The sequence below is a fragment of the Cetorhinus maximus genome, chromosome 16, assembly GCF_964194155.1.
Source record: "Cetorhinus maximus chromosome 16, sCetMax3.hap1.1, whole genome shotgun sequence".
Classification (NCBI taxonomy): Eukaryota; Metazoa; Chordata; class Chondrichthyes; order Lamniformes; family Cetorhinidae; genus Cetorhinus; species Cetorhinus maximus.
Window position 1 is genome coordinate 30233604 of NC_135894.1, and position 18410 is coordinate 30252013.

The 18410-nt window shown below is 45.8% G+C and overlaps 1 protein-coding gene across 2 annotated transcripts in view; it reads right to left on the reverse strand.

Moving 5' to 3' along the window:
* vwa8 (von Willebrand factor A domain containing 8) overlaps positions 1–18410 on the reverse strand; it is a 414855-nt gene that overhangs the window by 36930 nt on the left and 359515 nt on the right. For both annotated transcript variants that reach the window (XM_078559607.1, XM_078559606.1), the window contains one exon: positions 12832–12988. In XM_078559607.1, coding sequence (XP_078415733.1) covers positions 12832–12988 — 157 coding nt within the window. The remainder of the gene's footprint in view (positions 1–12831; positions 12989–18410) is intronic.

Below are 18410 nucleotides of genomic sequence, written 5' to 3' on the forward strand. Positions count from 1 at the left end.
AACCTTACATCTAATTGAATTGTGGAGCCAACTGGAGGAGCTAAAATGGCCTATATCTGTTCCTCGATGCTGTGTATATATGGAGGAGAAACCATTGAGGAAATTTAGTACTGCACTGGGGAAGATGGAGTGGAGTGACCAGTGACCAATGCTGCAAAGTTAGACCATAGAGGGGAGATTGGGGGGTGGGTGCAAGTGGGAGGTGGAGGGGGGGATAATGTCGAATGCAGGAGGAGAAGTTCAGGGATGATGGCATGCATCCGGCATGTGGAATGGTGTGTGTGACCTTGGTCAGAGTGGTCACAGTGCTGTTGAGGAACTTGAACAGGGAGGTGAGAGAGGCGGGTGGGCAATTGGGAAACAAAACTGCCATCAAGTATGAAATAGAGGATAAATTAAAAAAGGGAAGGCTTTATAGTGGTGTTATCTTAATGACAGTCCTCACGGTGCACTGAGAGGACCTTGATAGTGATCTCTTTGAGTTGATCCAAGGCCTGTGTAGAGTTACATCAGTGTGTGTGCATTAAGGCAGAAAGAAAAAGTACCCAACTTTCTTATGCTGGGAGACCTGGATTCTCATAGTGCAGTGAGACCTTTGCTTTTAACTTCCACAACTGCATCCAGATCACTCTGCCCCTTAACCTAAGTTCACAGCATTCTCACTCGGGCTCTACAAAATCATAGGATGTTTGAGTATTAAAGGGCTGTAGTGTGTTTGAGTATTGAATGGATGTAGTGAGTATTAAAGGGGTGTAGTGTGTTTGAGTATTAAAGGGATATATTGTGTTTGAGTACTAAAGTATTGAGTTGCGTTTTGTCTGCACTGGAGTGCTGCTTTGGGCTACAGTAGAGTGCTTAAATTGCAGTTTGGTGACCGAGGGAACAAGGTGATCCTTTGAATATTGGGAGTATGGTCGAGTAAGTATTTACTACTTTTATCACTTATAGTTTTTAAGGTCTTATTTTGTGGTTCATCGTTTGTAAGGGCTATATTCTGTAACAACGAGGAGCAGGGAAGAAGGGCCCTAGAGTAATTGATATTATTTGATATTAAGTATCTTCCAAAAGGTTTAATTTAATTTAAAGGGATAAGTCATGGCAGGAGAGCTCAAAGCCGTAGTGTGCTCCGCCTGCTCTTCGTGGAAAGCTGGGAACACTTCCAGTGCCTGAGGCCAGCATGTGTGCGGGAAGTGTCTCCAGCTGCAGCTCCTGGAAGCCCCGGTTTCGGAACTGGAGTGGCGGCTGGGGACAATGTGGAGCATCCGCGAGGCAGAGAGTATCGTGGATAGCACGTATAGAGAGGTGGTCACACTGCAGGATAAGAGTCCACAGGCAGGAAGGGAATGGGTGACCACCAGGCAGAGCAAGAGGACGAGGCAGGCAGGCAGTGCAGGAATCTCCTGTGGCTATTCCCCTGCAAAACAGATATACCGCTTCGGATACTGTTGAGGGGCAATGGCCTCTCAGGGGAAAGCAGCAACAGCCAAATTTGTTGCACCACAGTTGGCTCTGCTGCACAAGGGGAGGAGTAAAACATGTGAGAATGCAATAGGTATAGGCGGTTCAATTGTAGGGGGAATAGATAGGTGTTTCTGTGGCTGCAAACGAGACTCCAGGATGGTATGTTGCCTCCCTGGTGCTAGAGTCAAGGATATCTCAGAGCAGCTACAGGACATTCTGAAGGGGGAGGGTGAACAGCCAGTGGTCGTGGTACACATTGGTACAAACGACATGGGTAAAAAAAGGGATGAGGTCCTAAGAGCAGAATCTAGGGAGTTAGGAAATAAGTTGAAAAGTAGGACCTCAAAGGTAGTGATCTCAGGATTACTACCAGTGCCACATGCTAGTCAGGGTAGAAATAGCTGGATATATCGGATGAATACGTGGCTGAAGAGATGGTGTGAGGGGGAGGGTTTCAGATTCCTGGGACATTGGGACTGGTTCTGGGGGAGGTGGATGGGTTACACTTGGGCAGGACCGGGACTGATGTCCTAGGGGGAACATTTGCTAGAGTGGTTGGGGAGGGTTTAAACTAAAATGGCAGGGGTATGGGAACCTATGCAAGGAGTCAGAGGAAGAGGAATTAAGGACAAGAACAAAAGACAGAAAAGTGAATAAGAAAAGTGATAGGCAGCGAAATCAAGGGCAAGAATCAAACAGGGCCTCAGTGAAAAATAGTGGGAACGGGACAAGAGATGTTAAAAAGACAAGCCTTAAGGCTTTGTGCCTTAACGTGAGGAGCATTCGCAATAAAGTGGATGAATTAACCGCGCAAATAGATGTAAACAGGTATGATATAGTTGGGATTACGGAGACATGGCTGCAGAGTGACCAGGGGTGGGAACTGAACATCCAAGGGTATTCAGTATTTAGGAAGAACAGACAAAAAGGGAAAGGCAGTGGAGTTGCATTGCTGGTTAAAGAGGAAATTAACGCAATAATGAGGAAAAATATTAGCTCCAACGATGTGGAATATGGGTAGAGCTTGAAACACTAAGGGGCAAAAAACGTTAGTGGGGGTTGTACATAGACCCCCAAACTGTAGTGGTGATGTTGGGAATGGCATTAAATAGGAAATTAGAGACGCATGCAATAAAAGAACATGTGTAATTATGGGTGACTTTAATCTGCATATAGATTGGGCAAATCAAATTAGTAACAATGCCGTAGAGGAGGAATTCCTGGAGTGTATATGGGATGGTTTTCTGGACCAATACGTTGAGGAACCAACTAGAGAACAGGCCATCCTAGTCTTGGTCTGGGTATTGTGTAATGAGAAAGGAATAATTGGCAATCTAGTTGTGCGAGGACCCTTGGGGATGAGCGACCATAATTTGATAGAATTCTTCATCAAGATGGAGAGTGATGTAGTTGATTCTGAGACTAGGGTCCTGAATCTTAATAAAGGAAACTACGATGGTACGAGGTGCGAGTTGGCTGTGATGGATTGAGAAACGTTACTTTAAGAGATTACAGTGGATAGGCAATGGCAAACGTTCAAAGAGCGCATGGGTGAACTGCAACAATTGTTTACTCCTGTCTGGAGCAAAAGTAAAATAGGAAAGGTGGCCAAACCATGGCTTACAAAGGAAATTAGAGATAGTATTAGATCCAAGGAAGAGGCATACAAATTGGCCAGAAAAGACAACAGACCTGAGGATTGGGAGCACTTCAGAATTCAGCAAAGAAGGACCAAGGGATTGATTAAGAAGGGGAAAATAGAGTACGAGAGTAAGCTTGCCGGGAACATAAAAACTGCCTGTAAAAGTTTCTACAGGTATGTGAAGAGAAAAAGATTGGTGAAGACAAATGTAGGTCCCTTACAGTCAGAAACAGGGGAACTTATAACGGGGAACAAAGAAATGGCTGACCAACTAAATACATACTTTAGTGTCCTCCTTTGTGAAGACAGAACCAAATAACATAGCAGAAATGTTGGGGAACACAGGGTTTAGTGAGAGGGAGGAACTGAAAGAAATCAGTATTAGTAGGGAAATGGTGTTGGAGAAATCGATGGGATTGAAGGCCGATAAATCCCCAGGGCCTGATAATCCACATCCCAGAGTACTTAAGGAAGCGGCCCTAGAATGGTGGTCATCTTCCGAGATTCTATAGACTCTGGAACAATTCCTACAAATTGGAGGGTAGCTAATGTAACCCCACTATTTAAAAAGGGAGGTAGAGAGAAATCAGGGAATTATAGACCAGTCAGACTGATATCGGAAGTGGGGAAAATTCTAGATTCCATTATAAAAGATTTAATATCTGAGCACCTGGAAATCAGTGGCAGAGTCGGACAGAGTCAGCATGGATTGACGAAAGGGAAATCATGCTTGACAAATCTACTGGAATTTTTCGGGATGTAACTAGTAGAGTTGATGAGGGGGAGCCAGTGGATGAGGTTTATTTGGACTTTCAGAAGGCTTTCGACAAAGACCCACATAAGAGATTAGCGTGTAAAATTAAAGCGCGTGGGATTGGGGGTAGTGTATTGAGATGAATAGAAAACTGGTTGGCAGACAGGAAACAAAGAGTAGGAATAAAGGGTCTTCAAATGGCAGGCAGTGACTAGTGGGGTACCGTAAGGATCGGTACTGGGACCCCAGCTATTCGCAATATATATTAATGATTTAGATGAGGGAACTAAATGTAATATCTCCAAATTTGCAGATGACACAAAGCTAGGTGGGAGGGTGAGCTGTGAAGAGGATGCAGAGATGTTTTAGTGTGATTTGGATAAGCTGAGTGAGTGGGCAAATGCATGGCAGATGCAGTAAAATGTGGATAAATGTGAGGTTATCCACTTTGGTAGCAAAAACAGGAAGGCAGATTATTATCTGAATGGCTATAAATTGAGAGAGGAGAATGTGCAACGAGACCTGGGTGTCCTCGTACACCAGTCACTGAAGGTAAGCATGCAGGTGCAGCAGGCGGTAAAGAAGGCAAATGGTATGTTGGCCTTCATAGCCAGAGAATTCGAGTACAGGAGCAGGGATGTCTTGCTGCAATTATACAGGGCCTTGCTAAGACCACACCTGGAATAATGTGTGCAGTTTTGGTCTCCTTAGCTGAGGAAGGATGTTCTTGCTATAGAGGGAGTGCAGCAAAGAGTTACCAGACTGATTCCTAGGATGGCAGGACTGACGTACGAGGAGGGATAGAGTTGGTTAGGATTATATTCGCTGGAGTTCAGAAGAATGAAGGGGGATCTCATAGAAACCTATAAAATTCTAACAGGACTAGACAGGGTAGAGGCAGGAAGGATGTTCCCGGTGGTGGGGGAGTCCAGAACCAGGGGTCACAGTCTGAGGATACGGGGTAGATCATTTAGGAATGAGATGAGAAATTTCTTCACCCAGAGAGTGGTGAGCCTGTGGAATTCGTTACCACAGAAAATAGTTGAGGCCAAAACATTGTATGTTTTCAAGAAGGAGGTAGATATAGCTCTTGGGGTGAAAAGGATCAAAGGATATGGGGAGAAAGCGGGAGCAGGCTATTGAGTTGGATGATCAGCCATGATCATAATGAATGGCAGAGCAGGGTCGAAGGGCCGAAGGTCCTACTCCTGCTCCTATTTTCTATGTAAAGGAAAAAAGTGTGTTTGAGTATTAAAGGGATATATTGTGTTTGAGTATTAAAGGGAAATATTGTATTTGACCATTAAAGGGATTTAGTGTGTTTGAGTATTAAAGGGATCGTGTGCTTGAGTATTAAAGGGATATTTTGTGTTTGAGTATTAAAGGGATATAGTGTGTTCGAGTACTAAAGGGATAGTGTGCTTGAGTATTAAAGGGATATATTGTGTTTGAGTATTAAAGGGATAAAGTGTGTTTGAGTATTAAAGGGATATAGTGTGTTTGAGTATTAAAGGGATATAGTGTGCTTGAGTATTAAAGGGATATAGTGTGCTTGAGTATTAAAGGGATGGTGTGTTTGAGTATTAAAGGGATATATTGCGTTTGAGTATTGAAAGGGGTATAGTGTGTTTGATATTGAAAGGGATATAGTGTGTTTGAGTATTGAAAGGGGTGTAGCGTGATTGAGTATTAAAGGGAAATAGTGTTTGTATTGAAAGCGGTATAGTGTGATTGAGTATTAAAGGGATATAGTGTGTTTGAGTATTGAAAGGGATATAGTATGTTTGAGTATTGAAAGGGATATAGTGTGTTTGAGTATTGAAAGGGATATAGTGTGTTTGAGTATTGAAAGGGATATAGTGTGATTGAGTATTAGAGGAAATAGTGTGTTTGAGTATTGAGAGGGGTATAGTATGTTTGAATATTAAAGCGATATATTGTGTTTGAGTATTGAAAGGGGTATAATGTGAGTGAGTGTTAAAGGGAAATAGTGTGTTTGAGTATTGAAAGGGATAGAGTGTGCTTGAGTATTGAAAGGGATATAGTGTGTTTGAGTATGGAAAGGGGTATAGTGTGATTGAGTATTAAAGCGATAGATTGTGTTTGAGTATTGAAAGGGGTATAGTGTGATTGTGTATTAAAAGGAAATAATGTGTTTGAGTATTGAAAGGGGTATAGCGTGTTTGTGTATTGAAAGGGATATAGTGTGTTTGAGTAATGAAAGGGGTGTAGCATGATTGAGTATTGAAAGGGATATAGTGTGTTTGAGTAATGAAAGGGGTGTAGCGTGATTGAGTATTGAAAGGGGTATAGCGTGTTTGAGTATTGAAAGGGGTGCACTCATGGTATCTCTCAGGTTTTGTAATTAGAGTAACTGAAATTACGTTTTGATGCTGAATCAGGCAACAATGTGCATGATCGCAGCAGGTCAAGTTGAACATTAGTCCATCATCCTCAGTTCATTGCACTGCAAAGCTTGGACAGTGGTGAAGAGTTTTCACGATCAAGTGAGAATTATCCTGCAGCTGACAGCATTCACTGATGTGAATTACTATCAGTTCAGGAAAATGAAACAGAAGCTGCTTTGATTTCAACACAATGAACAAACTCTAAATGGTCTTTTTAAAACACACTCGGAATAGACTGTACTTATACTTTCCGGAGTGTTCAACGCTCATTGCTTTTGTCTTACAGTTTGTCAGATGTTTCAATATTAATCAATACTTTTTGAGTGGTTTTAAATGAATCGTTCATGATTCAGTTCAGACTTTGTAAATGCTTCCCTTCATGCATTTGAACAATTAACAGGAAATCCCAAAAGAAGTGATGTGTTGACATTGACAAGAAATTGGATGAATCTTGTGCAATGACAAAGAATGTTTTGTTCATGCTTCTGAAATTGGCCATTCCCAATGAGAACTATTTGTGGAGAAATGCTTTTGGAAATCTGAAACTCAGAGTTGTTTACACCAGAAAGGAGCTTACTGGTCTCTCTGTTTACTTTCTCTTTTTCCTTCGCTCTGGCCACTTCTGATGAAATGTCATTGACCAGAAATGTTAACTGTTTCTCTCTCCACAGGTGCTACCTGACCTGCTGAATATTTCCAGCATTTTCTGTTTATAGTTCAGGTTTCCAGCTCCCGCAGCATTTTGCCTTTGTATTCGGATAGATTTATCCTGGCTGTAAAAGGAGAATAGGAAGGAGGCAATAAGAGACAGTCTGAAGTATGTGGTGGGATGAAGCTGCTGGTTGATAGGTTGGAGTCAGTTATGATCTTGCGTCCAGGTTTGGAGAGAGATATTAATAGTGAGTGAGTCCAGCAGCTGTTTAAGGGGTCGCACGGCAGTCATATAAAAGAGTGTCCCTTGGTGGCAGGAACCGCACAAGTAAAACTTGATGCGGCAGGGGGCAGTTGAAAAAGAAAATGGAAAGTTCTTTATCTCTTTAGTGTTGTACCAAAAGTTAACTCTGACCTGTTCCTCGTGCCGTGAATAACAGGAGAATTTCTGAAATGTTTGAAGGTTGTTCCATAATTCTTCATTTTGTGGCGTTAGCCATAGCTCAGTAGGCGGAAATTTCATCTCATTCAGAGGTTGTGGGCTCAAGCCCTACTCCAGAAACTTGAATAAAAAGTCTAGACTGACACTCCAGTGCAATGATGAGGGTCTGACATGTGGTCTTTCAGAAGAGACATGAAAACAAGACCCCATCTACCTTCTCAGGTGAACATAAAATATCCCATGACACTATTTTGGAGAAGGGCAAGGGAATTCTCCTCATCTGTATACTGGTCCATGTCTATCGCTCAACTGACATCACTAAAAACAGAAGCCTGTATGTTATCACATGGCTATTTGTGGGATCTTGCTACGTATAAATTACGATGTTTCCTACAATAAAAAGCGGTGGGGTCAGTTAACTCAGTTGGCTAGTGTCATGGCTAGCACAATGACGCCAATTCACCCGCCAGCTGTGATAGTTAATTGAGGCCTGCCTCCTCACCTTGCCCCACACGTGCGGAGTGGCTGTCCTCAAGCTATAAATTACCATTGTATCTCTCTCTCTCTCTAATGGACAGAGATAAATATGGTCCTTTGTGGACTATGGCTAATGACCTTTCACTTTATAAGTGCTCTATTGGCTCTGAGGTTGTAAAGGGTGCTATATAAATGCAAGTTCTTTCTTTCCTCATGTAGAATTGGGTTAAAATGAGCTCCTTCATAGGAAAAAGTAAAACATAAGAACATATTGGTGCTCGTTTCTAGGACTCTAAAAGGAAACATCCCAATCTTGGTCACACTATAATGGAGTGGGGGATCCCTTTTTCCTCTTTTTTTATTTATTCACGGGATGTGGGCTTCGCTGGCTGAGCCAGCTTTTATTGCCCATCCCGAGTTGCCCTTGAGAAGGTGGTGATGAGCTGCCTTCTTGAACCGCTGCAGTCCATGTGGTGCAGGTACACACACAGTGCTGTTAGGGAGGGAGTTCCAAAGTTTTGACCCAGCGACAGTGAAGGGACGGTGATATATTTCCAAGTCAGGATTGTGAGTAGTTTGGAAGGGAATTTCATTGTGTAACCATCAGCGAACATCCCCACTTCTGACTTTATGATGGAAGGAAGGTCATTGATGAAGCAGCTGAAGATGATTGGGCCAAGGACACTACCCTGAGGAACTCCTGTGGTGGTGTCCTGGAGCTGAGCTGACTGATGTCCAACAACCACAACCATCTTGACTTTTGTTAGGTATGACTCCAACCAGTGGAGAGTTTTCCCCCCGATTCCCATTGACTCGAGTTTTGTTATGGTTCCTTGATGCCACTCTCGGTCAAGTGTGGCCTGATGTCAAGGGCAGTCACAGAATTACAGAATCACACAGTGCAGAAGAGGCCCTTTGGCCCATCGAGTCCGCACCGCCACGTGAGAAACACCTGACCTACCTACCTAATCCCATTTACCAGCACTTGGCCTATAGCCTTGAATGTTATGACGTGCTAAGTGCTCATCCAGGTACTTTTTAAAGGATGTGAGGCAACCACCTCCACCACTCTGCCAGGCAGCGCATTCCAGACCGTCACCATCCTCTGGGTAAGACGTTTTTTCCTCACATCCCCCCCTAAACCTCCTGCCCCTCACCTTCAACTTGTGTCCTCTTGTGACTGACCCTTCAACTAAGCTGCTCCCTAGCCACCCTGTCCATGCCCCTCATAATCTTGTACACCTCGATCAGGTCGCCCCTCAGTCTTCTCTGCTCCAACTAAAATAACCCAAGTCTATCCAGCCTCTCTTCATAATTTAAATGTTTCATCCCAGGCAACATCCTGGTGAATCTCCTCTGCACCCTCTCCAGTGCAATCACATCCTTCCTATAATGTGGCGACCAGAACTGCACACAGTACCCCAGCTGTGGCTTCACCAAGGTTCTATACAACTCCAACATGACCTCCCTACTTTTGTAATCTATGCCTCGATTGGTAAAGGCAAGTGTCCCATATGCCTTTTTCACCATCCCACTAACATGCCCCTCCACTTTCAGAGATCTATGGACACACACGCCAAGGTCCCTTTGTTCCTCAGAACTTCCTAGTGTCATGACGTTCATTGAATACTTCCTTGTCAAACTGCTCCTTCCAAAGTGTATCATCTCACACTTTTCAGGGTTAAATTCCATCTGACACTTATCTGTCCATTTTACCATCCCGTCTATATCTTCCTGTAGCCCAAGACACTCAGCCTCACTGTTAACCACCTGGCCAATATTTGTGTCATCCGTAAACTTACTAATCCTAACCCCCACATAGTCATCTACATCGTTTATATAAATGACGAATAATAGGGGACCCAGCACAGATCCCTGTAGTACGCCACTGGACACTGGCTTCCAGTCACTAAAGCAGCCTTCTGTCATCACCCTCTGTCTCCTACAACTAAGCCAATTTTGAATCCACCTTTTCAAATTACCCTGTATCCCATGTGCATTTGTCTTCTTTATAAGTCTTCCATGTGGGACCTTGTCAAAGGCTTTGCCTCACCTCACTTCTGGAGTTCAGCTCTTTTGTCCATGTTTGGACCAAGGTTATAATGAGGTCAGGAGCTGAGTGGCCCTGGTGGAAAACAAACTGAGCGTCAGTGAGCAGGTTATTGCTAAACAAATGGTGCTTGATAGCACTGTTGATCACCCCTTCCATCACTTTACTGATGATTGAGAATAGACTGATGGGGCAGTAATTGGCCAGGTTGGATTTGTCCTGCTTTTTGTGTACATGACATAACTGGGCAATTTTCCACATTGCTGGGTAGATGCCTGTATAGTAGCTGCACTGGAACAGCTTGGCTAGGCGTGCAGCGAGTTCTGGAGCAGAAGTCTACAGTATTTTTGCGGGATATTGTCAGGGCCCATAGCCTTTGCAGTATCCAGTGCCTTCAGCCGTTTCTTGATATCATGTGGAGTGAATTGAATTGGCTGAAGACTGGCATCAGTGATGCTTGGGGTCTCAGGAGGAGGCCAAGATGGATCTACCACTCAGCACCTCTGGCTGAAGATTGTTGCAACTGCTTCAGCCTTATGTTTTGCACTGATGTGCTGGGCTCCCCCATCATTGAGGATAGGATTTTTGTGGAGTCTCCTCCTCCAGTGAGTTGTTTAATTGTCCACACCATTCACAACTGGATGTGGCAAGGCTGCAGAGCTTAGATTGATCCGTTGGTTGTGGAATCGCTTAGCTCTGTCTATCACTTGCTGCTTATGCTGTTTGGCACGTAAGTAGACCTGTGTTGTAGCTTCACCAGGTTGCCACCTCATTTTTAGGTATGCCTGGTGCTGCTCCTGGCATGCCCTCCTGCACTGTTCATTGAACCAGGGTTGACTCCCTGGCTTGATGATAATGGTAGAGTGGGGGAATATGCCGGGCCATGGGGTTACAGATTGTGTTCAAGTACAATTCTGCTGCTGTTGATGGCCCACAGCACCTCATGGATGCCCAGTCTTGAGTTGTTCGATCTGTTCGAAATCTATCCCATTTAGCACGATGGTAGTGCCACACAACACGATGGAGGGTATCCTCAATGTGAAGACGGGACTTCGTCTCCACAACGACTGTGCGGTGGTCACTCCTACCGATACTGTCATGGACAGATGCACCTGCAACAGGCAGGTTGGTGAGGATGAGGTCAAGTATGTTCTTCCCTTTTGTTGGTTCCCTCATCACCTGCTACAGACCCAGTCTAGCAGCCATGTCCTTTAGGACTTGACCAACTCGGTCTGTGGTGGTGCTACTGCGCCACTCTTGGTGATGGACATTGAATTCCCCCCAGAGTACATTCTGCACTCTTGCCACCCTCAGTGATTCCTCTAAATGGTGTTCAACATGAAGGAGCACTGCTTCATCATCTGGGGGAGGGTGGTTCGTGGCAATCGGCAGGAGGTTTCCTTGCCCTTGTTTGAACTGATACCATGATACTTTATAGGGTCTGGAGTTGATGTTGAGGGCTCCCAGGGCAACTCCCTCCTGACTGTATACCACTGTGCCGCCACCTCTGCTGGGTCTGTCCTGCCGGTGGGTCAGGATATACCCAGGGATGGTGATGGTGGTGTCTGGGACATTATCTGTTATGTATGGTTGAGTATGGCTCAACCAGGCTGTTGCTTGACTAGTTTTTGGGACAGTTCTCCAAATTTTTGCACAATCTCCAGATGTTAGTAAGGAGGACTTTGCAGGGTCAACAGGGCTGAGTTTGCCATTGTTGTTTCCAGTGCCTAGGTTGATGGTCCATCCTGTTGCATTCCATTTAGGCTTTTTAGCAGTTTGATACAACTGAGTGGCTTGCTAGGCCATTTCAGGGGGCAGCTGAAAGTCAAGCACGTTGCTGTGGATCTGGAGTCATATGTAGGCCAGACCAGGTAAGGACGGCAGATTTCCTTCCCTAAAGGGCATCAGTGGACCAGATGGGTTTTTACAACAATCGACAATGGTTCCATGGTCAATCCAGATTTTTATTGGATTCAAATCCCACCACCTGCCGTGGTGGGAATTGAACTCAGGTTCCCAGAGCATTACCCTGATTACCCTGATCTGGATTACTAGTTCAGTGACAATACCACTACATTACCACCTCTCCCGGGTAGAAGCCAGTGTTGTAGCCATTCTGGAACAGCTTGGCTAGGGCCGTGGCAAGTTCTGGAGCACAAGTCTTCAGTACGATTGCCGGAATATTGTCAGGGTCCATAGCATTTGCAGTCAGTCTGAAGGCTAGAAATAGAACTAGGCAAGGTCACATCAGACTGGGCCTCCAAGCAGTCAACTCAAGCATATCAAAGGGCAGAGGTTGTCATCTTTTATTCTTTATCTAACCCTTAGTCTAAAGAGTTGTGCAAGAATGTGGAGAAACTGAAATGTATTAGAAATAAAGGGGTATAAATGAAAATAGACGGTTATTACATATTCCATCAACTTTCCAACATTAGCAAGTTCCACATTCTCACCATTCTCTGGTAAAGAACTTTTCTCCTGAACTTCCTACTGGATTCATTAGTAACTATCTTATATTTATCGCTCTTAGTTTTTAAGTCCCCCACATGCAGAAAAGGTTTCCCTACAGTTTATTAAGAGAGGGTATGGAAAGCTGGTGCGAAAGAACTCATCACTGCCTCATAAAATTCCTCCTTTTCCCTTCCTTATCCTTCGCCCTTCCTCTCTGCTTCCTTCTTCCTTCCTCTCCTCTATGTATTTACCACATTCTTCTTCCCTTCCTCCTGTTCATTCCAAATAGTCGCACAGATTGTTCTGAAAGGCAAATGGAAACAGTTGTGTTCTCTGACCTTACACTAGACTCTCTATTCAACAGGACACCTTTCCTTGAAATTACAGCTGTTGCTAGGCTGAAGATGTGCTTTTGATATAATAATCATCTTCATGTTTAGTGGATGAAAGAATAAAAACACAGTGCAGTTACGACGATAAGTTCAGTGTGCATACCTCTCCTTGAATGCTTTCTCAGCCATTTCTCTTGCAGCCCTCTTCACTTCTTCTGGCACTGCATCCTTTTCAGCCTGAGACACCTGGTACACCTTGTGCCCTGCATCCAAACGATAGGGACCACCTTTCCCACCGAGTCCAGCAGTATCCCGTCCACCTGGGAATAAAAAGGCATTGATTATAAAAGCAAAAGTCCGGACTCGCCACCTGGCTCAGCCAGCTCCCTGCTTTATGCTGTCTTGGTTGATGATGGGGATGCAATCGTTGGAAAGTAAAATTCAGCCAAGGCTCCTGTTCCTATCTGGTGAGCGGTGTTGGATGCTGGGTGATGACTGGATTGGATTTGGCTTTGATGCTTTCTCCAATCAAGCTGCGTGTGGAACAGGCTCAATGGGCTGAATGGTCTTCTCCTGTTCCAGTAACATCCATTGCCCACAGTCATATAAATCTATGTAAAAAATAAGGTGGACAGAAAAAAACCCCATTGAGCCTCCCATTAACCATGTTACGGTAACGGAACACAACCCCAGTAGTCCCTGCCCAGTATCAGGAAAGGCAATGTCTACAAGGGGAAAAAAGATTTTAAAATCCGAGGTCAATTCAAAGAAAAAAATTCTCAGACATTCGACTCTGACTCCCAAAGTTGATCAAAATGAGTTCTGGCAGATAGCTTTGGCCACAAGGTGCATTGACCTTCTGCGTGCAACATGAAGAATTGGCTGTTTGAAGATTGACACCGGGTTGTAGGCAGAAGGCGGGGAAGTGGGATGAGTTTGGGAGCGATACAGGGCTAGGCGGAGAGAGTAGGGCAGTGGATGAGTTTGGGATTGATACAGGGCGATGGGGAGAGAGTGGAGCAGAGAGATTAGTTTGGATTCATACAGGGCTTTGAGGAGAGAACATGGCAGTGGGATTAGTTTGGGATCGATACAGGGCCATGGGGAGAGAACAGGGCAGTGGGATTATTTGGGATTGATAGAGGAAGAGGGTGGGACAGTGGGATTCGTTTCGCATTGATACAAGGCTTTGATGAGGGAATGGAGCAGGGGGATTAGTTTGGGATTGATACAGGGCTATGGGATCAGCAGGACAGTGGGATTAGTTTCAGATGGATACACAGCAATGAGGAGAGAGCGGAGCAGTCAGACTAGTTTGAGGATTGATACAGGGCTATGGGGAGAGAGTGGGGCAGTGGGATTAGTTGGGTTTAATACAGGGCTATGGGGAGAGAGTGGGGCAGTGGGATTAGTTGGGATTAATACAGGGCTATGGGGAGAGAGTGGGGCAGTGGGATTAGTTGGGGTTGATACAGGGCTATGGGGAGAGAGTGGGGCAGTGGGATTAGTTGGGGTTGATACAGGGCTATGGGGAAAGAATGGGGCAGTGGGATTAGTTGGGATTAATACAGGGCTATGGGGAGAGAGTGGGGCAGTGGGATTAGTTGGGGTTGATACAGGGCTATGGGGAGAGAGTGGGGCAGTGGGATTAGTTGGGGTTGATACAGGGCTATGGGGAAAGAATGGGGCAGTGGGATTAGTTGGGGTTGATACAGGGCTATGGGGAAAGGGTGGGGAAGAAAACAAATCCCAAAGTTGATCAAAATGAATTCTGGCGGATAGCTTTGGCCACAAGATGCATTGACCATCTGCGTGCAACCTGAAGAATTGGCTGTTTAGTTTTGAGACTGACACCGGGTTGTAGGCAGAGGGCGGGGAAGTGGGATTAGTTTGGGATTGCTACAGGGTTGGAGGAGAGTACAGAGCGGTGGGATAAATTGCGATTAATAAAGTTCAATGGGGAGAAAGTGAAGCAGTGGGTTTAGTTTGGGATTGATACAGGGCTATGGGGAGAGAGTGGGGCACATGGGATTAGTTTAGGATCGATACAGGAATGTGGGGAGAGAGTGGGATAGTGGGATTAGTTTGGAATTGATTCAGGGCTATTGGGAGAGAGTGGGGCATTGGGATTAGTTTGGGATTGATACAGGGCTGTGAGGAGAGAGCGGCACAATGGGACTAGTTAGAGATTGATACTGGGCGATAGGGAGAGAGCGGGGCAGTGGGATTAATTTTGGATTGGAGCAAGACTATGGGGAGAGAGCAGAACAGTGGGATTAGTTTGGGGATTGATATAGGGCTACGGAGAGAAAGCAGGGCAGGTGATTAGTTTGTGGATTGACACAGGGGTAAGGGGAGAGAATGGGGCAGTGGGATAAGTTTGGGATTGAACAGGACTATGGAGAGAGAGCAGGATAGTGGGGTAAATTTGTGGATTGATACAGGGCTATGGGGAGAGAGTGGGGCAGTGGGATTAGTTTGGGAGTGATACAGGGCGATGGGGAGAGAATGGGGCAGTGGGATTAGTTGGGGATTGATACAGGGCTGTGGGGCAATAGGATTAGTTTGGGATTGATACAGTGCTATGGGGAGAGATTGGGGCAGTGGGAATCGTTTGGGATTGATACAGGGCTATGGGAGAGAGCAGGACAGTGGGATTATTTTGGGCGTTGAGACAGGGCTAGGGGAGAGAGCAGGACAGTGGGATTATTTTGGGGATAGAAACAGGGCTATGGGGCAAGAGGGTCAGTGGGATTAGTTTGGGATTGATACAGGGCTATGGGGAGAGAGTGGGGCAGTGGGATTAGTTTGGGATTGACGTAGGGCTATGGGGAGAGAGTGGGGCAGTGGGATTAGTTTGGGATTAGTACAGGGTATTGGGAGGGAGCTGGGCAGTAGAATTAGTTTGGGATTGATACAGGGCTACAAGGAGAGAGGGAGGCAGTGATATTATTTTGGGATTGATACAGGGCTATGGGGAGAGAGTGGGGCACATGGGGTTAGTTTAGGATCGATACAGGAATGTGGGGAGAGAATGGGGCAGTGGGATTAGTTTGGGATTGATACAGGGCTATGGGGAGAGAGTGAAGAAGTAGGATTAGTTTGGGGTTGAGAGAGAGTAAAACAGTGTGAATAGTTTGGGGGTGGATACAGGGCTATGGGGAGAGAGTGGAGCAGTGGGATAAGTTTCGGATTGATACAGGGCTATGGGGAGAGAGTGGGGCAGTGGGATAAATTTGGGATTGATACAGGGCTACGGGCAGAGAGTGGAGGAGTGGGATAAGTTTGGGATTGATACAGGGCTATGGGGAGGGAGCAGTATAGTGGGATTAGTTTGGGGTTCATAGAGGGCTATGGGGAGAGAGTGGGGCAGTGGGATTAGTTTGGGATTGATACATGGCTATGAGCAGAGAATGAGGCAGTGCGATTAGTTTGGGATTGATACATGGCATTGAGGAGAGAGTGAGGTAGTGGGATGAGTTTGTGATTGATACAGGGCTATAGGTAGAGAGTGAGGAAGTGGGATTAGTTTGGGATTGATGCAGTGCTATGGGGAGAGAGTGGGGCAGTGGGATTAGTTTGGGATTGATATAGGGCTATTGGGAGAGAGTGGGGCAATGGGATTAGTTTGGGATTGATACAGGGCTACGGAGAAAAAGCAGGGCAGGGGGATTAGTTTGTGGATTAACACAGGGTTAAGGGGAGAGAATGGGGCAGTGGGATAAGTTTGGGATTGATACAGGACTATGGGAAAGAGCAGGGCAGTGGGATTAGTTTGGGATTGATAGAAAGCAATGGAGAGACAGAAGAGCACTGGGAGTAGTTTGGGGATTGATACAGGGCTATGGGGAGGTAGTGGGGCAGTGGGATTAGTTTGGGACTAATACAGGGGGATGGGGAGAGAATGGGGCAGTGGGATTAGTTTGGGATTGATACAGCTCCATGGTGAGATAGTGGGGCAGTGGGATTAGTTTGGGATTGATATAGTGCTATGGGGAGAGAGTGGGGCAGTGGGATTCGTTTGAGATTGATACAGGGCTATGGGAGAGGGCAGGACAGTGGGATTAGTTTGGGCATTGAGACAGGGCTAGGGGAGAGAGCAGGACAGTGGGATTATTTTGGGGATGTATACAGGGCTATGGGGAGAGAGGGTCAGTGGGATTAGTTTGGGATTGATACAGAGCTACGGGGAGAGAGGGAGGCAGTGATATTAGTTTAGGATTGATGCAGGGCTATGGGGAGAGAGTGAAGAAGTAGGATTAGTTTGGGGTTGAGAGAAAGTAAGACAGTGTGATTAGTTTGGGGGTGGATACAGGGCTATGGGGAGAGAGTGGGGCAGTGGGATTAGTTTGGGATTGATACAGGGCTATGGGGAGAGAGTCGGACAGTGGAATTAGTTTGGGATTGATAGAAAGCTATGGAGAGACAGAAGAGCACTGGGAGTAGTTTGGGGATTGATACAGGGCTATGAGGAGAGAGTGGGGCAGTGGGATCAGTTTGGGAGTGATACAGGGCGATGGGGAGAAAATGGGGCAGTGGGATTAGTTTGGGATTGATACAGGGCTATGGGGAGAGTGTGAAGAAGTAGGATTAGTTTGGGGTTGAGAGAAAGTAAAACAGTGTGATTAGTTTGGGGGTGGATACAGGGCTATGGGGAGAGAGTGAGGCAGTGGGATTAGTTTGGGATTGATACAGGGCTATGGGGAGAGAGTCGGACAGTGGAATTAGTTTGGGATTGATAGAAAGCTATGGAGAGACAGAAGAGCACTGGGAGTAGTTTGGGGATTGATACAGGGCTATGAGGAGAGAGTGGGGCAGTGGGATTAGTTTGGGATTGATACAGGGCTGTGGAGCAATAGGATTAGTTTGGGATTGATACAGTGCTATTGGGAGAGATTGGGGCAGTGGGAATCGTTTGGGATTGATACAGGGCTATGGGAGAGAGCAGGACAGTGGGATTATTTTGGGCGTTGAGACAGGGCTAGGGGAGAGAGCAGAACAGTGGGTTTATTTTGGGGATGGATACAGGGCTATGGGGAGAGAGGGTCAGTGGGATTAGTTTGGGATTGATACAGCACCATGGTGAGATAATGGGGCACTGGGATTAGTTTGGGATTGATATAGTACTATGGGGAGAGAGTGGGGCAGTGGGATTCGTTTGAGATTGATACAGGGCTATGGGAGAGGGCAGGACAGTGGGATTAGTTTGGGCATTGAGACAGGGCTAAGGGAGAGAGCAGGACAGTGGGATTATTTTGGGGATGGATACAGGGTGATGGGGAGAGAGGGTCAGTGGGATTAGTTTGGTATTGATACAGGGCTATGGGGAGAGAGTGGGGGAGTGGGCTTAGTTTGGGATTAGTACAGGGTATGGGGAGGGAGCTGGGCAGTGGATTTAGTTTGGGATTGATACAGGGCTACGGGGAGAGAGGGAGGCAGTGATATTAGTTTAGGATTGATACAGGAATGTGGGGAGAGAGTGGGGCAGTGAGATTAGTTTGGGATTGATGCAGGGCTATGGGGAGAGAGTGAAGAAGTAGGATTAGTTTGGGGTTGAGAGAAAGTAAGACAGTGTGATTAGTTTGGGGGTGGATACAGGGCTATGGGGAGATAGTGGGGCAGTGGGATTAGTTTGGGATTGATACAGGGCTACGGGGAGGGAGGCAGTGATATTAGTTTAGGATTGATACAGGAATGTGGGGAGAGAGTGGGGCAGTGAGATTAGTTTGGGATTGATGCAGG